We start from the raw sequence: 25,025 nt of genomic DNA, 5'->3' as shown, positions 1-25,025 counted from the left end.
GTGGGTTTTCATTTTGGATACAGTAATAGCCCAAGGCTGCCTTTTTAGGATAAAAAGGCCTTACACACACTATGGAGTCTGTTCTCAGGAAAACCATCTGGCTCTTCAGCAAAAACAATGAGACAAACAAAAACAATGACACATGATAGGAAAAAGCGTAACTTTCAGATGTTCATTCTGTTTTGACAGGACAGAGATGACTGACTTGTGCTTACTGGTCTGTAAGTCCTGACTGAAATAAATACAGTCCCTCTATTGATGCTAGGTGAGGACATAGGGGAAACATACCTTCAGGATAGAGCAGAGCAAAACTCATCTCTACGAGCAAGTGACAAGAGGCCTGCAATTTAGCAGTGCCTCAGGAGGCTTAACTTGCTCGTGGATTTCCATATGACTACAAAACACTTCCACTCCCTAAACTTCAGCCTGGTACAGTAATCAGCTTCCTTCCTCGAGCAAGGCCTTAGAAGTTCTTGCTATGGCAGTCTCCCAAAATACATCCCCGTTGTGGGCTTCAGCACAGCCTCTCAAGCTCTGGCCGCCACGTCACCTGGCTGGTAACACCAGCGGCAGTAGGACTCCATTGCTGTCCTCCCACTGGGAGGTGGAACTCAGGCAGTCACCACCAACCCACACAACACGCGGCTCCCCCTTACCCAAGAGGCCAGCTCATGCCTACCTTCTAACCCCAGTTCTGCTATGGTTTATTCCGAGACTTGACACAGGTCATTGCACAGTCATGAACCTGCTCAAGAGGCAGTCCTAAACTCTGAGGGGACATGGGAATTTTTGAAGGAAGAATTTTAGAGTTTAGAACAAAGCCCTGTCTTCTTACATGTGCATGGAAAGATCCCTATGCTAGCCAAGACACTTTAAAGCTCTGTCCTGGTAGGCCTCCTTTGTTCACTAACGAGCCTTTTGCAGCTGATTCATTTTTCATCTTTTCAGCAGCAGCAGCTGTTGCCTCTGACTCAGCCTATCCAAAAAGTATTAATTTGGAATTTTGGCCAAGGCTGATCTAGTAATGGCATGCACACAGGAGATCACTTTGTGCTAAGCGCTGTTGCACTTTCATCTGTGTGGAAACCGAACTGGGAAGCTCGAAGCCCTACGTTACTGAAGTTTCCCTCTGCAGTACGTCTACGGACAGCTTTGCACTAGGGAAAGGTGGGTAAGGACAGCAATCCTTAAACCTCAATCTGATACATCAACACACGCTGGAGAATACTTTTTCATCCTGCCATGCCATTTCCCTTCTGACCTTTGGCTCTGCTCAGGACCACTGAACATACTAGAATCTAGTATCTGGGCAGATCTGTTTATCGTTTAAGAATGAGTCATCTCTGTCATGGGACTCATCAGAACAAGCACTCAAATAATTTACCACTGACTGGGCAGAATGCAAAGAGTTATTAGTCCTGTCTCGCTGGAAAGCCTCTCAAGCACACTTCATATTTTCACTCTAGATGTGGTTAGGTTAGCAGTAAATATGAAGTCATCTTTTCTGCCAGCTTTACAGGAGCTCAGCGTTGCAAGCAACTTCTCTGCAGAGTCTGGTGGGAAAACAAAAATAGCCCCATTTAAACACTCTCAAGTCATCCTATTCAAAGTGGGAGGCACCTCAGACTAGAGTGACAGACGTACTCCACATGGCAAGCCCAGCTTTCCCAGAGACCACAAAGTTTTAGAGCCTCCCAGTTATGCTGCAAGTTCAACTATTCTCAGCTACAGTTTCTTGAACTGATTAGCTGATACAGACTCAATCGAGACTCTAATAATTCAAATTCTGTAAGACACACAGAGTAAAGTTGAAGAACTAAACTTCAAAGCAAAGTAACAAGTTTCTTCTACTAAGAGCTAGCTGTGCTACACCTTTCTAAATTGCCCAATACTTTAACAGTGTTGGGCAATTTGAGAGCTAGCAAAGTGACAGTAGGAAAGGTGGTGTCAGACCCCATATAACCTGCACTGAAACTTAACAGCTACTCAGTATGTGGTCTTCTCTATTTACTGGCAATGCAAGTAACTAGAGAGTGTTTTTTGGAAAGAAGGGAGGTAACCCAGTGAAGGCATAGGTAAGCTTGCTTCGTGACTGGAGTGTGACTAGCAAGAGGCATCAAGGTCTGGTGGGATGCTGCTATTACTGTGATTTACTAGTCACAGAAGACACCATCAGTTCTGGCAGAACAGGCTGAGTCCCACACATTCCACCCACTTCGATTCTGCTGGGGATCAAATGGCACATGGAAAGTAAATGGCAACTTAGTATAATCCTTACAAATGCAGTGTATAAAAGAATTCATATTTTCAGCCCCCTCCTTTGAGAAGACTGTCTCGTTATACAGATGTAGTAGCTTCAAAGTGTTTGTTTTCTTACCTCCACTTTCCCAGTACCTACTAACAGCTAAGCAACTCAGTGGATATGAATTAGCAAATTGCTTAACAAGATGTATAGCAAATTGTCAAAAGCATACCTAGCAGCAAACATGAAATCTTTCTTTCTGTCTTTCATCCCAAACACCCACAGTGAAAACAAAGCCTAAGTGAAACAAGCCAGGATTGGGAAACCATTGAAAAAACAAGCTCCTTTCACAGCTGGCAAGAAAAGTGTTCAGAAAAGATGTATAGGAGGAGTTCTCACCATTTAAAATACTATTTGCCTTTTGACGCTTTCACTATAGCCATTGGAATCAAAGCACAGGCAAGCCAAAATATCCAGCTGAAAAAGCACGTAATAAAAAAAGGTTAAAGGTAGCAACTGCCAAGACAGGACCCATTTGTAGCCCGAGATGCCTGACAAAAACATAAGAAGAGATGAAATACCATTCCTTCCATTTGACATAAAAAACCCCAAAACAAAACATACAACCCAAAACCCCACAGTATAACTATTTTCAAAAGAAAATCTTCAGGAAAAGAGACCAGATCTCCTCAAGGACTGCTTAACTTCAGTCCTGCCTCTCTGCACTTTGCTGTTTTTGAGCGACAAGAAATACAAGACTGTACATATTCTTTGCTTCTTATTTATAGTCCCTGGTAACCAAGACAGGTTCTTGTTCTGTAACAATTAAAATACCAAGTTAAAGCTAAAAAAAAAAAAGCAAACACTCTCATAATGCTTCATTATGGGGTTGCTTTTGCTCCTTTCCTGGGGTTTTTGGAGCACAGCTGGCCTGACAGATGCTCAAGAGCCTTGGAGACACACAACTCCAGGTCCTACCTACTGCCCCAAAGCCAGCCAAAACACATCCCATTGCTGACTTAGAGCTTATGGATCCTTACACCAGAGGCTGAAATTTTGAAGCAGGAGACACTGCAGCTTAGTGGCTGGAACTAAGGCTGAGGCACAAGGGACCTAGGCCTAGAGACATGCTCCACCAATAGCTTACCTGGTGTTTTACCTCCCTGCCTCAGCTTCCCTCTTCAGAGAGCTTTCCTGCTTGCCTTTGTGAATATATGGTTCCAGGTGGTCTGGAGAGACCAATGTCATGATTTAAGGCTCCTTGTCACCAATATAATTAATTTCAATGCCAAAGATTTACAGCTTAATTTGATTGCTTTAGTATTTGTGTCTTCTTTTTCTATACGAGGAAAGCCAACCCAGATGAAGGATTTCACAGTTTAGTAGTTCTTCCACACAGGTGTCCCTGGCCAGGAATTTAATTCAACCTTTACTGCCACAAACAGGACTAACACATGGCTAGGGACACATATGCTGCATTACCATCTTGCAGTGTTACCATCTGGTTTTAACTCAGCAAGGCTCCTTTTGTGCCAGCTGTTTTTTTTATGTTATTTGTGACATTTCATTAAGTTTCATTTATTGTTTTGAGGCACTTATTTGCTCAGCTCTCTCAAGTGGCTTCCTTCAGCTACGTCTTATCTATACAGCATCATCAGTCATGTCAGAGCAGTTCTTGCCAAACCAGAAAGAGTATTTCTCAGGACAACATACAGTTAACAGAATACCAGTGTGAAAATGCTTGATTGCTTGACTGAATTTGGGCTGCATTAAGTACCCAGAATCACACCTCCACGATAGCATTTTACTTGGATCACCCTTGACTTCGACAGTCCAAGCCTGAATGATACTATTATCATTTCTTTCCAGCCAGACCTTGGGGTCTAGGACACTGCCTTATTGAAAAGAAGGAACTGTTGCAGGCCAGTTTCTTCCAGACAACTCAGTTGATGTGCAGATGCTGCTACAAAACCCTGTTTCCTTGAACACCACAAGAACCAAACATGAAACCATTTTCATTGCTTGTCGTCCTACGCGCTTTCCAGCCAGCATTTACAGCATCAAGTTGGAAAAATTTCAAGTCCCTCTTCAGCTTCTTACAGTTTCGCCTCCTCCTTCCTAAAGTCCTACTGCTCCTCCTACAGCCATCTTCCATGAAATATGCATGAGAAAATTCCTGCTCAGCTCTGGCATTCCATCACATCAGACAATTTCAACTTCTGTTTCAACTGCCTAGCTCCATAAAAGAGATTGTGTGGTTAGCTAGGGTTTTGGGGTGTGTGTTGTTTTTGTTTGGGTTTCGTTGTCGTTTTGGTTTTTGGTTGTGTTGTTTGTTGTTTTGGGTTGGGTTTTTTTTTTTAAGCATTACCTGCAAGGACAGTTTTTGTATATTTCAGTGTTATTTAAGTAAAAATATTAGTGGATAATAGCAGTATCCACTACATTACTAATTGCTCCTTTTTGTCTAAATTGTCAATCCAGCAGGACAACATTTCAAATTTGGTTTCAAGAGGTGCAGAACCATCTTATCTTCACTGGAGAGACAGAAGACTTATCAGAATGAAATGTAACTTTACATTATAAAATGTCACTGTAATAGCTCAATTCTACGATACTCTGAGAAACAGGATGAGGTGGGAAGGCCAGATTATTCCAAAAGACAAATAATTGTTTAAAGGAATGTGGTTGGTTTTGGTTTGTTGGGTTTTTTAGGTTCATAATACCCTAGAACATAAAAATCCCTTCCACTACTCTGATCAACACAAAATACATCTCATATCTATAGACACTGATCTAGCAGACAGATTTCACAACTACCTTCTTCTGACTCAGGCTTTGGAAGGGAAACATTAAGCAAGAGCAACCAAGACAGTAGGAGAAGTTACAGCCAGTCTGCTAAAAACAACATAATCTTTCCCAAACCATGCAAGAACAAAGGAATTTCAAGAAGTTCCTTACACAGAAAAAAGCATTTCAGATGCTCCCCAGGGAAGAATGCAGTACAGGAAGCTGTTGCAGCATGCCTGAATGCCACAGGAAGTGCTCTACTGAGCACAAACAGAGGAAAATCCACAAGCGTTCCCAGCTTCTGCAGAGCTGGGGCCGGAGCTCGGAGGAATGCTGAGAACACCCTGGGGAGCCCTCACACTCACACAGCTGGACCCAGATCTGCCTCCCACATCATCACATGAACACATGTGGTAGGAAGCAAGTATCCAAATCCCAGCTCTTTCCCAGTATCAGTGCTCCCATCTAATACCCCCTTCTACCCAGGAAAAAAAAAAAAGCAGCATCTATTTTTTTCCAGGAAGAGTGCTTATACTATCAAAAGCTTAAACCAGGGGAGGGCAGAGGGGATGCTATTCTTCTCTGTATTCTCTCACCAGAGGCCTCAGTGTTACCATCACTGCCAGGGTAAAGTTTCTGCAGCTAGATTTCCCCGCCTCGTACAGCTCCAACTGCCGAACCTGCCTTACACGCACCTTCCCAGGTCTCACTAGGCTTCTGCCTATCAAGCCTGGCTTCAACCAGTTATCTATGGGCCCTGGGCACTGACTCAGCACGCCCTATTTCTGTGAAGAGGCAGCTCACAAGCAGATCATCTGACACTTTCAAGAAAAACACAAAATCTACGAGATTCCTCAACTATAGGGCACCCCATATCCGAAAAGCTGCCCTCATGCATGTTCCCAAGTCACTTTTTCAGGGAGCTGAAGACAGTACCTCTTGCATGGGGCTCCACAGACAGAGGGTTCAATTCAGGCTCAGTTAGTTCTGAGGCACTAGACATCCACACAGGGCTGGTGGATACAGCACAGGCCCTTCAGGAGACCTGTGCCCTTCCAGAAAGGCAGCTGAAGGGCAGGCCAGATGCACAGGCCACTGACTCTAGCCCACTCTCAATCACCATGTCTAGATCTGAACACTTCCCACGCTAACTAATTCCACATCCCTACTGCCATTTCTAGACCATCATCCAGCCTTACCTCCATGTCCCCTATAGAATTCAGGGTCTCTCTATGCTCCATGAATTCCCTGAGCTGCAAAGTCTCTCCTCCTCATTTAAACAGATGATTCACAAGTTAATGCATTTTTTCTTTCTCCCTGCAGCAGATGGCAAAATTTCTCCCATTGCACCCTCTGGATTGTAGTTCAGTAGAGGGGCAATAAAACATCAAGCGTTATGGCCAGATGGAGTTTACCAGTTGACACAAATGAAGACCCCAGATACAGCAAAAATAAACAGTACACAGACAGTGCCCCTACATCAACTGTTTCCAAGATGTAGTAATTCTGTGCCAGGTTACACTGTGATGTCTCTTCAGCTGCTCAGGTGAGCTCAGTCTACCAGAGGGTTTGGTGAAAGTGCCCGACAGTGCTAACAGGTTTCTTGGTAGTGGAGTAAAAGCTTCCCATGTAACTTTGAGATCTGTTTACTGTATGGTTCAACTTCTTGCCAGTTAGTGAAGTTTCTCACACAAAGAAAATGGAAGCCCCAAAGAAATCATGCTAAAAATAGCAGAAATGCTGCCCCCCAGAGAGACACGCTTGGGCAGTCTCCCAGCTGTGTATGCAGACTCCTTGAGAACACTTAAATAAGAATTATGGATGTCTTATGCCTGAGAACTAGTCAGAAAAACCAGCAGCAAGGGAGGTTATTTTGATGCTGATAAATTAGCATCCAGACAGTAAAACAGCGTTCCAGAGAAAAAACAGGAGTCCATTTACTAAACCTATCAGTTATTGTTCTGTAACATCTTTTTCACACCAATAAAGAGAATTTCAGAGAACAGTATACGCATTTAATAAGGAAGAATAAGCATTACAGGAGTAACAACACAAACAGAAATCGGAGAGCTCCAAACCCAGACTTGATCACTTCGGTCAAGTTTTCTAGGAACACGTGGTGTCTTGAACATACACCATCTAGGAAGCCTACAGATCAGCAGCAGGTATTACAAAGCCATTCTGATACTAAAGACAGAAACAGTATGTCCTTTACCCAGAGCTTTCCTTGTTTTGTTTGTTTGTTTCCCCACCTCCTCCATATAATTGGGGAAAATGGGATTTGAAATCTCAGGGGAAGGAAATAACAGAAAACCCACTGTCTTTACTAGTAAGGCAACAGCCACTGCAGAGCCACGTTTAGCAGGCAGCAGGGAGCTACCAGGACAAGAGGTGGTATAACAATTCCACTGCCCCTTCTTTCAAACTTCTGATAATTTTCCTTTCTTCCAATCTCCTCCACCCCCCCACAATTTGCTCAGCACACGGGAGTTAATCCCTCTCACCAGATACATCCCATCAAGCACAGACACTGTCAGAACTTTCTTCCCATTGCCAACACAATTATAGTCACAGACTGTCCAAAGGCTGTTGCATTCAATTTCACAGTGCTGATCATGTTAGACTTCCTGCAGTGCCATCCTTTATTCTGCTCCTTGTCCACCCCTGCCTTTCCTATTCACTTTTTAGAAAAAGCTACTTTAGCCACACCTAGGATGTAGGATGCTACTCATAAGAACAGCTATATTCTGGCAGTTGACATGGAGAGCAGAGGACAATACTCCTAGGAGACAGCTCAGCCTCAGTGGAAAGTAGCTCAAGTTTGGTAAAGAAGGGAGAAGCATTAAAAGTATCTACTTCCCAGCTGGACTTCCTCACAATAATTTGAATCTTTCATCAGGGTATTAATGAAATACTGAACAGTCTGATCTAAACTCAGAGCTTCTCTGTGTCCTCTCCTCCCAAATCAGTGCTCCTCCTCCCAAAGTCAGAGCACTCAACTGGAGTTTGACCACACATCTTCCAGCTAACACCACATTCCCTCTGTGTGTGCATTGAAGATCCTTCTAAAACATCACAAGAGGGTCTTGCATTAGGATCAAAGTACAGAAAGCCCTTTTCCAAAACCTCTGGATTAGATCTTTTTACCATGTACCCAGGGATTTCAAAGTTACTGTTTCTCAAATACATGTTCAAGACCTAGCACCACCAAGAAATAGATTTTTCATTCTCCCAAAGGGTTACCCAGTGACAAACCTTAAAATAGGTTCTCAGTTCTTAAGCGGATGCTGCAATCATGCAAAAGGCCATTTGGTGGCTAAACACACCATTATACCGTGTCAACTCCCAGCAGAAGTAAAGGTGACTTCCCAAGAAGTAGAAACAGAATTTAATGTCTAGAAAAGGAGGGTGTTCCTCAAAAGACAGACCCACCGCTCTTCTCCACCCTCTTTTTCTTGGTATCTTGCCCAAGGACAAAGAGGGCAAAGGCCTCCCAAGCCCTGGGAAAGGTCACTTGATTACGACACTGGATTTTTCTTTTCTCTCCATTTTTCTTCCTAGTCAGTATTGGCTGAGTGGAAAAGGGAAAATTCCCTTCAATTAACGAGGTGGGTGGAGGTGTCTGTCTTATATTAAATGCCATGATCTACTTTCATAGCCCTGCCCCCACAGCATCAGAACTTAAAGCTACGAACGCAAATCACAGCAACCTAGTTATTGCACATCAAAGCTGTCACTGTCACTCTTATTATCAGGGTGGAAGAGACAATCAGACAGTTGACATTTACTCTTTAGCTCACAGGGTAAACAGAAACCAAGTCACAGTATCTCTTCTGCTGCTCCAGAAAGACACTGATCCCACACTATCCTGCAACAACCACACTGCCAGACCTAGTGTCCCTTCTGCGGCAACTCCATAAGGAAGAGCGAGCTACCCAACTGCAACTATGTTTTCCTCTTAATAGCTGTGCTTTTTGAAGTTATCCCTTCCTGCTCCTCTTAAACTCTTCATCAGCAATGAAAGTCACCCCAGTGTGTAGAACATACTCCAACAAGAACACTCCTCCACAACAGAGGCAGTTTGGGGTCATATACCTTCTTATTCAGGGGTGCATACCTCTGCCAATTACAGAAACTGCTTGCACTGGAAAGCAAAAACACATTTAAATCTCCATTTTAACACGATTAAAGCAGTTTAAAAGTAAGAAGCTGTCATCGTGTGGCAGGCAGAACTACACGGACTATTATTACGTGTTCTGAAGACCACTTCTTGGAAACTAATCCCAATCTAGCACATTTACTGGCAACAGATTTCCAGTCTAGACTCCACATAAAGCTCCCAGAAAAGTAGTTTTTCCACAATGCTCCATTCTGAGAGGAGGTCAAGTGACTGCAGGTACAAAATTAGGACATAAAGGGACCTGGTACTCCTCAGTAAGAATAGTTAAAAACCATTCAAAAACAAGGTTCACGGCAATGGGAACATACCGTGGAAATCCTCTTGAGCAATCACAGGCTACGAGATTGAACTGAGTTCCTGTCTAGAACTGCAAAATACCTACGCAGACAGAACTGTGTTGTAGTCAAGGAGATCTCTGGGGCTGCAGTAGCCCACAGGAACAGGAAGGATGGTTTTGCAAGAGGTGCTCCTAGGACAAGAATGAACAGCTACTTTTGTCCTACAGCATCCGTATTGGCTCCAGTCAGGGGACATGCTTGTTCCATGGTTGAGCACCTGATGAGACTGACGAAACCACCACGTGTTGCTTTCAAACACTCCTCTTGATGACTTGACAAAAAGGGTCACTAAGAAAACCACAAGAAACTGTCTCACCATTGCTGCATAAAACTGCTTCATTCATCATACTAACAAACCATACCCTGGGGAGCCCTCACACACAACTCATGATAATGCTGAAGCTAATAGAAGAGCCAGTTGCTACTGAGCAAACTGGGAACACCAAAGCATCTTTACAGGCAGAATTGCAGCTAGAGAATTAGGCTTCCCTCCATCAGTATTCAGGGCCCAGCCAGCTCTGGCAACGTGTCTATTCTCATCTCAGAATTGGACAAACTGGAAATAGGAAGCTCACTTGTACTGCTGGTAGACTTTTAGTACAGGTAATTAGTATTCTCTGGGGGTACATACCCACCAAGAGGAAATGAAAAGGCATATGGCTCTACTCTGCCTTCCTGAAACAACTCAGAATGGGCTGCCGCCACTGCAAATTGTTTAAGGGAATGGATTCGTGCCTTCTTCCAAATGCTGCCTCAATCTGCTTACTAGTCAAGTAACCTTTGGAGAAAGCTAGCTTAGGTCTCTCCCCATGGATTTCCAGATGTTACTCAGTTGCTCTGTTACTCAGAGTAATCTCATGTTACTCAGTCGTCATGGGACTTTTGCAGCTTCCCTGCAGTACTGTATTGCCTGCAAATTTAAGCAGCAGAATACTAAATCCCTCTTTCAGATTGTTAAACACCTCGGACAAAATTTTCGGCAGTGATTGCATGATTTGAGACATCCTCTCCCAACTGACTTCCAGTGGGACACAAGAACTTTGGAAAATTTCACTTGATGGTAAATGTATCTGACATCAGAGCCATCCCACCAGGTATCTTCTCTAATTTAAAGAAGATGCAATGCTATTTTTCCTTGCTATTTTCTTGCTTAGCTGCCATATCACTTTATAAGGACCAGTTTAAGCTACCAAAAGAGCAAACAATTTAATGGAAACTAAACAATACCATCAAGAAGGGAGGAATTTCTGACACAAGCTTTATTATACAAAGATCCTTTTCTGGCATTCTGCCCCATCTCCTTTCTCCCACCTCATGCGCTCTTGCTGCTTGTTACACAGAATCCCATTACTCTGTTCAGCCATTTCCTTTCCATATTTCTTTATTTTATGCTGACAGGAACAAAAGAAAGAACAACTATATTATAAGGTTCTATTTGAAAGTCAGTATCTCGCTTGCTTCCCTGCAATTAGAATTGCATCTTCTTGCCCTGGTTTCTCCCCTCCCAGTACATCAGAGGCATATTAATTCAGTTCTCTTAACATCTACAGACACAAAGCACTTGCAATGGGGGATATAGCAGTTAAGTTCTTACTCACATCTTCAATTATTTTTACTGAATTGCCTCCTCCTCTTTTAAAATTTGCAGTCTTGTTAAAAGTACATTTGAAAAAACCCACAAGTTTGCTACTAGCTATTTCCAAGTAATTAAATTCATTAATCCAAACAGGGAGCAAGGGAAATAAAACTACTTTCTCCTTCATGCTTTTCTCCCCTCCTCTTACTCCGTAATAATTATAAACGCTCTTATCCCACTAAATGTAATGACCAGCACTTATTCATTCTATTTTTTGCTGCCCTTATCTTTCTCTTGCAAGCCTTAAAACAGTAATTGCCCTGAAATGGGAAAGAATGACAGAGGGTTCCCCCGCACCATAAACCTAAAATTTGATCAGCCCCTCAGAAACCAGGCTGTTTGTTGTTTTCTGCATTCTTTAGTTCGTAGGTTTTTAGTTCACAGCATTCAGATTTACAGTTTTACTTTCTCTCCAGCCTGCTTCCACCATAATACTGAGTATTTAATTTCTATCATCACTACCAGAAAAGGTGTTTCCAAAAGAGGATGCAGAAACTCACACATCCCAAAACCAGACACACAAAGATGCACAGTAGCTAAGTTTAACTGCAAATTCAAAAGCCTGTGCAATCAGCGCTGGTTGCACAGTGACTCAGTGACACTAACCTCCCAAGGAGACAGCTGGCAGATTTGCATAGCTGCGTCTGCTAGCGCATTTGCAGAAACAGAAAAAAGGAGAGGACAAGACAGAGTGAGCATAGCGACTTGAGGCTCTGCCACCCTGTGCTTTCTGTCCAGCTCACCTGAGGCACAGGGCTCCCAAACGCTCTACCTTCACTCAGTGCAGGTTCAATTGAGCATCTAGTGTTTAGGACACTCCATCCTTGTTGAACTTTATAGACAGATGTGTGCTCTACAGAAATAAGCAGATTAGAACACGCCTGGAGATTAGCAGAGTTAGAAATACGCTGAACACACACCTTGTCAGCAGCCACCACACTCCTGGAAGGCCTTCCAGAGTTCCTGTTTTCACACAGAGATGTTAAATGCCTCCCTTCCTCAGCACACCAAGTACCCTGCGCCATGTTTACAGAGGAAACTGTACTTCTGCTCCTCCTTAATGCCCTGAGGGACAGCTTATCTATGGCCCAGGCCTGCCATCTCTCTCAGGAAGAGCTACGCAGTTTGCAGCTTTTCCAGCCAGTCTCCGTCTGTTTGTGCCTGTGCAGGAGCCGTGACTCACCGCAGGAGGCCCGGCTTGTGGCTGCTCCCAGCAGCGCTGCTCCCAGAGCAAGGGGCGGCCATGACTCAAACCAGCACCGCTTTGCAAAACCACTTGGAACTATGCCCTATGTGAACACGCAAGAGACAGCCTTATGGGCACATGCAAAGATTAAGGCCTGTGAACACTTCAACCTATGCATATAACAACATCTCTTCAAAACACACCTTTCCCTTCTTATTCAACAGTTCAACACACACGGCACTAGCAATACTGCTCAGGACAAGGCTCCAGGTAACCACCAGCATCTTCCATTACATGCCCTCCAACCGTGCTCGTGCAGTCAAGCCAAGGGGCTCCTATTTTGGATACTGTGGGTCAGCTACTAATTTTAGGTCCCATTCATGGTTGAAGAGGTTGCACAAAAGTACTCTTGCTTCTCTCTGGTAGGCAAACAAGACAATTCCCTTTGTTCTTTTGCCCCAGGGACCAGATGACCAACCTGCCTGGCCTGACCCATCATTTCTACAGCTAATGGAACTGGAGAGGAGATAGCAACTGTGGGGATTTTCCACTAGAGCCCAGTGTACATAGGGGTTTTAAAGCAAGATTCCAGCACAAGCAACATCAGAAAGGGAAAGTGAACTTAGCAAAAAAATGAAGATGAAACGAATATTGATCCGAGGCGAGGGTAATGCAACAGAGTTGCAAGAGTCAGGCGTTAAGTTTCACTAGAGGAATTTTTGTTTTTAAACAAGACCTTATAAAAATACAGTCATTTTCCCAAGGAACTGCCCTGAAATCCTGTGCCTGCGCACAGGCCACGTTTTTTGGTACCAAAAGAGGTGTGGAAGGCAAAGAATAGGATGCATGTGCTGCCCATTTCTTTTGGTTGAAATACATGAGACAAACCTTAACTTCTTCCTATAAGGATGACTTCAGGATACTTCTCTAGTATACAGTTGTGATCCCAACACAGACCCTTTAATTTAATTTTTCCGTTAAGAAATTCTCAGACTGTCACTCCAAATCAGCAAGAAAGAATGGTATTAGCAGCAACTTCACATCTACCAGCCCACATTTAGGCCAATATACAACCAGCTTCCTCAAAACAGCAACAACGCACTTTAACGTAGTGTGACCACCCTCACCAACCCTTCAGGATCCACACACAGGGGAAAAAAAAAAAGCAAAGATTGCCAGAAAGCAGCTTTTCAAGTAACAGCCAAAATATCCTCCCCTCAGAACCTGGGGGCTGTGGTAATCCCCTTTTTGAAATGCTAATGTCATTACAACCATAGCACCAGAAGACAAGCGGTGGGGCCAGAGTGACAGAGCCTCTGCTGTGCCCTTACACAGATGATTTAAGCTGGGCCTTTTGTAACTCTCCTCCCTAAAGCTCCCTGCCCGGCATCATGCTTGACAGGAGCTGCAGCTGCCGTCCAACCCTCCTGAGGAGCAGGGGTGGAAAGATCAAGCTGATGAATTCATGCGTGCGGGGTGGGGGCCCAGGGCGCAGCAGCCATACACCGTGGCCTTGTGCTCTCCAAACAAGCACGCGAGGACAAAGATGGGCTGGGGGAAGACTTGAAAAAAGGCAGAGCGAAAGGCCCCCAACTGCTCTCTTGCTACTGCTAAACAATTGCACGACAGTAAAAAATCGTTACAGCTAGTCATTAGACTTGGCACAACAGATATTGGTATAGGAAAGCATGGCTCAAAGAAACTGATCAACATAAATACATCTAACCTCACAAGCCCAGGAACCAGCTCAGCCTTGAGGAGGAATCCCTCCCATGGAGAAAGCTACTCCAAAGAGATGGAGAGTGGTCAACTTCCAGTCAAAAGCAACTGGAACTAGTTGCTGTGGGGAGATCAGAGACCAGACCAGGCACAAGTTTCATCCTGCCACCATACAACATGTAGCAACTGACAGATGGTTTATCAGGGAATGACCAGGGAAAACCAACTTCAAGTAATGATTGTTTTAAATGCTATAGAATTTGTTGCAAAAAACCACATTTCCTACAACTTACCATTTCCTACCATCTCCCAGAGAGCCTCCATTACAGGAGAAAAGGGAGACCATCACCACAATGGCTGAGAAGTAAAAATCAAACTAAGTTTTAAACCAGGTGAAATACAAGTTAACTGGAAAGCTACAGACTGAAACAGCATTTGCCATTCACAAACACTGCTGCGTTTACAGTGATTCCCACTTCACTATGAGATTAGGTTAAGCTACTCTAACACCACAGAAATAATACATAAGAGTCCCAAATCCCTCTGGTAGAAAAGAAACAGGAACTATTTCACCTTGAAAAGCTCAGTCATCCCACTGCTGCTTTGGTGTTTGAAATCCTACTTATAGAGAAGTATCTCTGCATGTTATGGAGGCCAGCCTCTATTGCCACAGAAAGAAGGAAGGTGGGTGACAGATCCCTCTGGAAAGGGAGATGCGTTTGGTTTCATTTGTGCAGGGTGCACACTGGCAAGCAGCTTCGTAATGCTGCCACGAAACCCGAATAATTTTTAAATGAAAACCACAAAAGCTTCAGTTCTGCAGACACCCTCCCTTGGTGCTACTAACTAACCCATGTGAGGAGAAAAACTTTCTCCATTTAAAGCAACTAATTAAGTTAAGAGTTCAGCGGATGGAAACAAACTTAGTGGTAGATGCTTCCCTGCTGTCTGAGGATGCAGAAGAGACATCCATTTTCATCCTTTCAAATCGCCCCATGGCACCTGATGCAGCCAAGCGTGAAATTCTCCTGACCTGCCTCAGACAAGTGGCAGGTGGCCAGAGGTATGCAGTAAAATAGTCTTTGCTCACCCTGTGACTTTTCTGACTGTAGTCAGAGAATGAATCTCCTCACAACACCCCTAATTAGCAGCTTCCACCATTCTCTCTTGATTTTACTGACAGCAAGAATCAAGGATGCTAAAAGCATCCTTGTGTACCAGATGACAGGCTGCAACGTCCCCTTTCCCCCATGCAGTCATACCACTGCCCACCCAAGGACTCAACTCGTACATGGGATCAGCTCATGACTGGAAAGAGCTTGTTAAAAGTGGGACCAAACAAGACTAAAGCAACACTGACAGGAAAAAAAAAAAAAAAAAGAAAAAAATAGTGCTCTGAAAAGGTGCTCCAGCCCTGAGGAGTCTCCACAGCTGGAGGCATGTGCCAAGAGGCGGTCAGTTCTCCAGGGTGCTAAGAGGAGGCAAAACTTCTCAGAGGGGCTAACCTCTTCTAGCACAGCATCCACACTGCACTTCAAGTGTGTTCACCCTCCAGAGGCATTGCCTTACGCCAGCAGACAGTGCTCTGGCCACCATTGCATGCACCTCCTCTCCCACACAGCAGAATTGCGCTAACAGTGCCTGCCTGCCAGTCTTGTGATCCACATCAGACCAAACTTGCCGACTATGTTTCACTACCGCTTCAGTGACACAAAATTGAACAAGGATATTGTACCAATAGAAAGCTCAGCTCTCCCAGCACTGTACATCTCCCCCAACTATTCCAAAAGTGGAGTCTAGCTTACTAAACGCCATGGAGGAAACAGTTTGTGCTTTGGTGGTAGCTGTCAACTTAAAGATAACATTTAAGTATTTGAGAAGTAAATGCAAATAAAGAGATTCAAAGTGGGAAAGCACGAAGGTTAAAATTATGCTAGCTCAAGGACATCACATTTCTACATCACAGCAAGACTCATTTCTGGTTTAGGCTACTGGCAGTAACATTTGCAACAAGACTAGCTTGTTGGGAAAGACAAAGAAGTGGAGGACTAAAAGAATGCAGTTGGAAAAACAAACTTGCCATCTCCATGGGTTTCACTAAGACTTGCACTCAAAGGCAAACTCATTGCAGCCTGTGACTATGTTCAGATTTTTCAGCTTACACATTAAAAATTAATAATTTCCTCAGTTGAGAGAAAAGCGACAGCTGAACCTTAACACTGAAATGATAAAGCCTTTATCTTTTCTTAGTACCTTATAACCTAAGTCAATTATGCCCAAGAAAGTGTTTACAATGAAACCTGAAGGTTGTTCTTCAGGAGCATTCAAAGGTTACTTTTGCTAAGGAAAGCAAAACCAGCAACAGAATGGAAATAGTACTAGCTTTAGGGTAATACAGAGCATTACAGTTACGGTCCTTTGCCTGTGCTAAAGAGAAGTAAAGATGTGCTGCAGCTTCATGCATGGCTCAGCACAACTCTGTCAGTACTGGTCCTTTTCAGGAAGCACATCATCAGGCCTAAAACTTGAACTACTGGAGACAGGTTACACAGCAGGCACATCCCAAGGACTCTGAGTTTCAAAGTTAACTGCTCTGAAGGTAGGAGTGGAATGGGCTGGAGGAGACAACATTAAAAACCCACACATCTCCCCTCCCAGCCAGGGATAAATCAACAGCTGTGGGTTTTGTATGACACATCAGAAGCATGTTCCTAAAGGCCTCTGCACAATCAGGTAAGTCTCCTGGAGATAAATCTCCAGGATGGTGGTGGTCCAGAATGGAGGCAGCACCAGGAGTCCCTAACACACTCTGATACAACTTCGTTCCACAAATACAGTGACACACAGACCCCACCTGGAAAGCATCACCATCAGAAGGGAGGGATACCTCGGTGTTGACAAGGATCCAGGGTCTACCAGCTTTAATAGGTTTATCTGGTTTACAGGAAGGGTTCCTCTACAGTGGGTGTAGCAGCCAAACAAATGCAGATGGGGGAGAAGAGCAAAGCAGTTTTTAACCATAAAACTGAACACAAATGAAGAAAAGCAGAACTTTCCAAGAAAGTCACAGATATTTCTCTAAACATGGCAGCAACTTCCACTTGAAATTCCTCCCTATGTCTTGTTTCACACACAGTTGTTACATGGTCTTTTGCAGTTTCTCTCCCTGCCTAAATCCCCAGCCATGTTAGGAGTACTTGTGGGCAGACACAGCCAGTACTTCAGTAACTGGCATCTTCACCCTGCTCTGCTCCTGCCTTGAGGAGATTCCTGCCTTGAAGTTTCAGTTCCTGGAGGGCAGGCGCACTTTGTAACCCTCAAGTTCTTAAACTCTCTGTCAGTGTCTCATTAGTCAGTCCTGTTGCATATAGAAAAGTCTGATGTTGTAAAGGCATATCCTCCATCCTCCCGCATTAAGACACTCCTACCTAACCATTAAAAAACCATAAACACACATATATATATTTCTACTAGAGTCCTCCCTCCCAAGGCCATACTATTCTCAACCATTCTAATCTGCTTGCATAACTAAAACACTACCTTCTTTCAGGACTTAGACTACTTAACCACCAAGCCACTAATTGGCTTTTTAAACCACCACGATCTTTTTCACAACTCCACCTGTGGAAGCCTTCACCTTCCTGTTCTGCTGCACTCCTCTGTCCCCCTCCTCTCCCTCCTAGAATCTTATTCTCCCCTGATACTCCTTCACCTTCAGTCTAGTCTACCACCTTCCTACAAATCTCCATTTGCTTCTAGTCCTTTTCTATGCCTGAAGAGTCTCCATATAGCTTCATTTCCTTCAAAATATTCTAGTTCTACCTAACACAGAAGAACTTCACCTATTGTCTCAGCAGCTGGCATCTCTGCTGAAAAAGAAGCAGAAGAAAATGCAAAGTTGCCTAAACAACAAAATCACAAAACAGTTTTATTCTCTTTCTGATGGATAGTTTTATGGGTGCCTAAGGCTATGCCCAACACAAAACTCGTTATACACTGTTAGAATTCCTCAGGACATAGAAAATGTTCCTTCAAGCCAGAAAAGCAGCAGCAACCTCTGGCTTTCTAATTATGACTCTGCCTGTGTCAGGCCTGCCATGTTTCTTTCCTCTCTGTGGGTTGAAAACTCAAGACAACATCCACCAGAGGTGCTTATCTCACTCTACAGCAAGGCAACATTTTTCAAATCTCCCTTTACTGACAAAGTAAAATATGTACTTCAAAAGCAGCAGCAATGTTTCTGTCTGCTCTCGAACAAGAAAGATTTTCCCCACTGAATTAAGATGACTGGCTAGACCTAAAATGCTGAGCCCGCAGGATTTAAAGATGCTCTTTTGTTACCCTACTGTTCAATTCTTTGCTTTCTGCTTCTCCTGAAAGCCAAGGGATAAATGCATCTATCCTTGCATTCACAGCGTTGGCCCTACAGAGGAGGAACACAGGAGGCATCTCCATCCAGCACCAGCCAGGCCAAGGTACACAAGCAGTGAGGGAACATCCCCACAGCCTCTTGAGATTAAGCAGTCTTCTCAGCACAGGAACTCCAAAAGTTCCCCTCCCCCTTCTGTAATAAAAGGACCACTGTACTAAGACTGGGCCAAAAAGCTCATTTTATTCTTCAACAGTTTAGCAACAAGCCCCCTCTAGTGCAATCCACCTAGCACATTCTACAACTCATCTAAGCAGCCCCATACTTAAGGGGTTACTTTAAATCCCTTCAATGACATCTGGAAACAAGAAATTCACCAGTTCTCCAACTCCAGTACATCATTTTGCAGAAGCAGAGCCTCAGGGGAATTACTGCTTGCAAAGGAAGATGAACACTCCCCAGAGGTTTTGGTTCATTAAAAGGAAAATGTTTTTTTAGATGCAGATCAGTGCACACAGATAAGCAGGTACAACCTCTTGAGACAATACCATAATCCTGTCACTGGGTTCCAATTACTCTGACAAAGGTACAAGCATTTTTCAGCTTGCTGTTCAAGTGCCTTCAGCGCCCTACCTTCACTCTTGACTATCAGCAGCATGTTACTGGCAGTGTTTTAGCAATCCTCATCTGACACAGATTGCTGGGTTTAACACAAGGCCTTGAAAGATTCAGCCACAAAAGCCGAAGACTTAACAGTCTACAGCTACCTGCCTTGCCCTACCACTTGTTTCCCCCTTATCACTCATGTAAGCATGCTGAGGATGTATCTACTCCACAGCTTTACATACCACACACCAGCTATTCCAGCAGTATTTGCAGTAACAGCCCAGGCTGAAGTTTGCCGCAGTTCCAGAGCAAATTTACGTCTTGTTCTGCAATCCCCACTGCAGAGTCAGTAACAGCTGGCAGCACAAACAGGAGGTGGTAACTGCTTGTGCTGCTAAAGTTAAACATAAGGGCTGGAGAAGCAATGGCAGATATGGGTTGCACAGATGAAAAACATTCAACATGTCCTAAAAACGTAATGCCTCAGCTGCAACAGGAATCAGTTTAGGACTCGAAAGGGACAGAAGCAGCAAAGGAATTGTCAAAAGGCACAAGGGATAGCAGGCAAACTTTCTTCTGTCCCGCTGTCAGGATTTTTCCCATGAGACTAGGAAAAAACCCAAACTCTTCCCAAATGACTGCCTCAAGCAGATAAAGAGTAAGGACTCAGTGACAGAAGGAAACTGCATAAGATGACAGACAAGTCTGTATCTTCAACCTAGCAGGCAGCAGTCAGTCATCAAGGGACACTAGGGTGGTGATGAGTCAGAACCTGGACTGAAGTTCACAAATACTTTCTCTTGAAGAATAAACCATGCCACTCAGTGCCCCCTCCTGCTTCCCTCTACCATGAAGCTCCTACCGGTTTCCATCTTTCTCATTCTAGCCCAAGAAGCTAAGGTGAGTTGGACCAGACAACCAGCTTATTTCCTGCTAGCAACCATGGCCAAGAATTGAAAGCCCCTTAATACTAGGTGTGTGTGATACTAGTCTTGCCAGGAGTAAAATTCAGGCATTGGATAAAAATCCAGGATTCAGTGGATTCCATCAGCTCTTCACCCATCTCCCACTCTCTGAAGACCAAAATTTGGTAGGTGGTAAAATTCCCCTCCCACACCTTTAAATACTTCATTATGAATCCATTCCCCTCAGACTCTGTTCCTGTATCTTTTTCTGGAGGAGAGGGGAAAGTTCAGACTAAATGGATCAAATTTCAGAGTTCAGTGAAGATTTACACAAAATTTTATATACTTAGAACAGATACAGAAGCCAAATATGCTTCCCAATTCCTTCCAAAAGCACAGGAAATGAAAAGCAGGAGTATCCAATGGAATGTATCCAGAGTCACACTCTGTGATGAGATGTTCACCTTTCTTGCTTAAAGGAAACAAAAGGGTTTTTGCCTCAGTTGCCCTCCCTGTCCTCTCAATCCCCTCTGGCAGCCTCTCAAAACCTCTCAAAAGCAGCATCCCTCTCTGCGTTTTACTAAAATATTTATTCTATTTGTTTTTTCTTGAGTCATTTGAAGTTAAATGCTATAGAAGGCACAGAGATCCCTTCAAGCACAGTGAAACATATGAAGCTGATCTCACTCTCTCAAACTGAGGGCAGTCATCTTTCCCAAATACAAGGGACAAAAATGGAAATGGGACATAGATATGGATCTCAGCCTATCCAAACAACAAAAGTATAATGGGAATCCTAGCTGATAACCACTTATATTAACCAGTAAAACATCACACTTATTTCTCATAGTACAGCAGCGAATATAAGTCTACTCACATGCAGGTCCTTTGGATTTGCTGAGCCAACCTAGGACAGACAAAAGGAAAATTCAGGATTACTATTACACTTGCTTTAATTCATCCTTCAACCGTTAGAACTGGTTAAAATTAAACAAGTTGTGTGGCTTCTTGAGATTCCTATTATTCCCTTCAAGCTAGTTGCTTAAATAGCACTGTCTGAATCAGTGTAGTAACAGTGTGAATATTATTATTTGAATAGCCTAATTCTGGGCCCACCTGCATCTGCTTGCTAGCTACCTCTGCAGCTTGGCCATTATTCTGCAGCTCCTCACCATGCTCTTCAGTACCACTCTGCTCTTACTAACCTCTTCAAAGGGACTGGTGAAATTGCTCCCCATTCTCTCCATGGAGAGCTACACACTTCTTTGGGCTGACTGTAATTTCTCCAAACCCACCCTTATACGAAGCATGCAGGTTAGAATCAAGATCCTCCGTTTATGCACGACACCTCCCCACGTTTCTGTCTGGCCATCCAATGTTACAGTGTCCTTGTTTTCATGACCATTGAATTCATCCCTAGCTGTATAAACTTATTCCTTTCAGCTGCATAATTAGAGACAAAGGAAACCTCTGCTTTGCATAGATTCCCAAAGAATAGGAACAAGTCTGAATCTGCTCAATGACTGGACTGCGCTCTAACAAGCTGTTCTATGCAATGCAAACAAATACCAGCGGTATCCAAGAGCTTCTGTGCAGAATAACCTTGGCACTGAAAAGACCTTAGAACAGCAAGCAGCAGATTGGCTGCATTTGCGTCAGAGAACACACAGGAATGAAGTCGTTTCAGTTTATTCAAGCTCAATTTATCACTTTAATGGCAATCCTAAAAATTAAAGAGCTAACTTTATAGCATTTCACACGTGATCAGTCAACAAAAATCAGGCTGTGTCTAAATATAAATGGACTTAGATTCACCAAGCCTACATTATTATTAATTTAAAGGTTAATATTTAAACTCTCTCCTTTATGGGTATTGATATTTGCTTAATTCAGGACATTTAAGACTTTTACCAACACCTTTACTTGCACTTCCCAAAACCAGGTGATGTTATTATCAATAATGAAAGGCCGAACCTATGTTTTGATAGGTTTCTGACAGAGCTGGTTATGAATCCAAGAGAGATTACATCATTTGGAACACAAATGATAGGAAGCTTTCAGAGTCTTTTAAAGACTACATGTTAAAATTTAATTAACAACTTATTCTGATCCACTGTCATCCTTCCAAAAATAGCCTGACCAGACAGGAGGACCATTGTGAATGAGATATAAACACAAGGCCTTTGAGAGCTTGGGAATAACCTTAAGGGCCAGAGATGGGAGGGAGAAAAAAAAAATAAATTAAAAAAAATAAATCACAGCAACAAAGAAAGAATAGAGAAGCATTATCTGTAGAGAAACAGACAAACTGGTTGTTACTGCTCTTCTCCAACACTTCAAAAATTCCCCATCTCTATCTACTAAGCACCCCGGCTCTTAGCCACATTCCAGATGAACCCTCAAAGAAAACAGAAGAGACAGATGAAGAGCTAAGCCTCAACATTTCAGGTCCTTGCTTTCCAAGTCTCCTCACTTGCTCATTCCTTCATTATTTCCCCCAACTAATCTTGGAGAACTTGCCAGACTGGTTAAAAAGGCACAACAGTGATAAAGCTCAAGAAGTATTTCTGAATAGCTCTGAAGTTTCCATAAAGCCTCCTCTTCTGACATAGATTCATTGCTTGCCCATCACCAAATGCTGCATTTTTTTTTTGTGTTAAAATATGTGCAGCAGTTATTTTTATATTCATGGATATCTTCCTGTGAAAAGGGAGCAGTTTCCCCAAATTCTGCAGTGTGCTTAGTGACTAAGCAACTTATCATACTCATTTCATGGCACTCCAGGATATTTGGATAGATTGCTTGAGACAAAGTGCTGAAGATTTTTCTTAAAAATCCATGCATAAATAAAATCAATTTATTACCAGAGGACAGACCAGATGCTTGCTGACTGGAAATGAGTCTGCCTTCTGCATTAACCACGTGGCAAAGAGAACACATTCCTGCCCAGAACATGAATATATCTCTAAGCCTCCTGGAACTCAAGCAATAGAATTTCTAAACAGCAGAATTATTTCAATACAATATACATCATATGGTTTTAAACATATGAATCACAAGCTCAGCTTTCTCACTCAGAGCTGAGCCAGCCACTGCCTCCATGCTTCTCTGTCTTTTTATGAGAACATTCTTCAGCTTTTGTAGCAATTGTGAGCATGTCATGTTGGCCCCGCATTCAAGATAAGCATTACCACCAAGATATTTAATACAATCTCTTGCTGCATGTTAACATCACTTTGCTCTGCCTGTTCTGACTGATTTTGCTATGGAAAGTAATAAAGTGAGGACGGTGGGGTGGTTGGGGGACAAAGATGAGGGAAAGATGATTTTTCAAGTACCTCGCCAGTATTCTTTGTTTCTCCATCTGGCTCTCCGCTCCTCGGCTGACTTGCTTATTAATTTTACTCATGGCTGGCGTGCTGCTGCAGGTGCAGCTCTCCGGGACCATGACGCATCGCTGAGCACCCCCATCCCTCCCAGCAATTGGCAGTTGGATTGCTACCTCCCAGTCTCAGAAAACCTGCACATGGAAGCGCTCCTCAGCAAGCCCTTCCCCTCCCCCAGGATTTTTCCCCTGAATGTCTTGCCCTCTGCTATGATCTTGGGCTCCCCTTCACATGCACTCACGTTCTCACTTCCCCTGCAGGAAATGGTTCATGCCTAACCACTATAATCCTATTTAGCTGATGATCTGCCTTGATCAGTTTACCACAGCTGGTTTCAGGTCCTGAAGCAAAAGGAACACCGAAAGGGAAACAATGCAGAACCACTCTTGGGTCTTCTGACATGCTTCACTAGTGCTTTTGTTAATGTGATTGGATGCCTCAAAAATGATACTAAAAAGGCTTGCCAGTATTGTGGCTGCCTTTCCCCACCCAGCAGCCCCATGCAGCACAAGGCATTTGCATACTGATTACAGACTCAATTGAAGGTGCTGAAGTGTCTAATGGGAGTTTCAGAAGGGGATATGCACTCCAGCCCCAGGCTGGGAGGCGTATCTGACAGGCCTTCATCTGAAATGAGGCAGTGACATTATCACCAATAACAGCAAGACTGGAAAGAAAACAAGGATAGACCAGATCCAAAAAGGCCTTGTCCCTTTCCCACTCTCACTATCTGTTCTTGCTAATTTGTCACTCATGTGTGTCTACATGAGAATCTCACTCAACCAAAACATGGGGTCCATGCTCTTGAGACAGTCCAAGTGCCCCCAGCTGCAGTGAAGAGATGAGAATGGAGGGGAAAAAAGCTGAGGGAACCAAAATGACAGGGTAAAGGATGAACACCTATTTACTAACATGCAAGACTTGTTCAGTTCAGACACTGCCCTCTGCTTAACAAGTAGCAATGGAATCTTTCCTGTGAGTACTGAAAGGTGTGTACAAATGCAACCACCATCACCAGCTTCCCCATAAAAATATAAGGCCACCTCCATACTTATACATCTCCCCCTCCCAGCAGCATATGCAAAGGTTTCACTCACCTGTGGCCTGTGCTTCCAAGATAAAGGTACCAAAGATAACTAGCAGAAGAAATAACCCATGGCTAGTCAAGGCAAGAGACGATCCTGTGTTGCTCTTTGGTGCTACCATTCCATGGCACATCTTTTACCCACCAAAGCTTCTTTTTAAAAAAATTCACGAAATATCTGGTTGATCAGGAGCACCTCGGTCTACAAAGACAAAGAAAGAAACAGTAAATGTTGAGCCAAATGCCTACAACATCTGGGGAGGGGAGGAAAAGGTGAAATTCAGAAACAAACAAGAGCGACCTTTTGCATGTTGTAGCATTTAGGAATCTTACCAAGTATTCACAGTTCATAAGGTAACAGGAGCAGAAAAGACAATCTTCCGCATAGGAAATACCAAAAGGAGCTGCATGATAGAGACCAGAACTTTTCACTCACCCTCTAATATTTCAGGTGTGAAGACTGCCTAGCTTACAATTAATTTTAGCTTTTCCTTTCAAGACAACCCCAGAGGATATAGCATCTGGAGAATTTGTTTCAAAATAGCTCCAAGAAAGCCAGCCTTCCAACACCCCCACCACCTTTCAGA

General features: G+C 43.5%; 1 protein-coding gene across 2 annotated transcripts in view; it reads right to left on the bottom strand.

Moving 5' to 3' along the window:
• Positions 1 to 25,025, bottom strand: part of SUSD6 (sushi domain containing 6) — an 87,565-nt gene that overhangs the window by 24,840 nt on the left and 37,700 nt on the right. For both annotated transcript variants that reach the window (XM_059819522.1, XM_059819520.1), the window contains exons 3-4: positions 24,452 to 24,640; positions 20,846 to 20,875 (exon numbers count right to left, since the gene is read on the bottom strand). In XM_059819522.1, the coding sequence (XP_059675505.1) occupies positions 20,846 to 20,875; positions 24,452 to 24,572 (151 nt within the window). In that variant the 5' untranslated portion in view covers positions 24,573 to 24,640. The remainder of the gene's footprint in view (positions 1 to 20,845; positions 20,876 to 24,451; positions 24,641 to 25,025) is intronic.

Source organism: Gavia stellata, chromosome 7, assembly GCF_030936135.1.
Source record: "Gavia stellata isolate bGavSte3 chromosome 7, bGavSte3.hap2, whole genome shotgun sequence".
In the NCBI taxonomy this organism is placed as follows: domain Eukaryota; kingdom Metazoa; phylum Chordata; class Aves; order Gaviiformes; family Gaviidae; genus Gavia; species Gavia stellata.
This window is presented reverse-complemented; position numbering and strand designations above follow the sequence as displayed.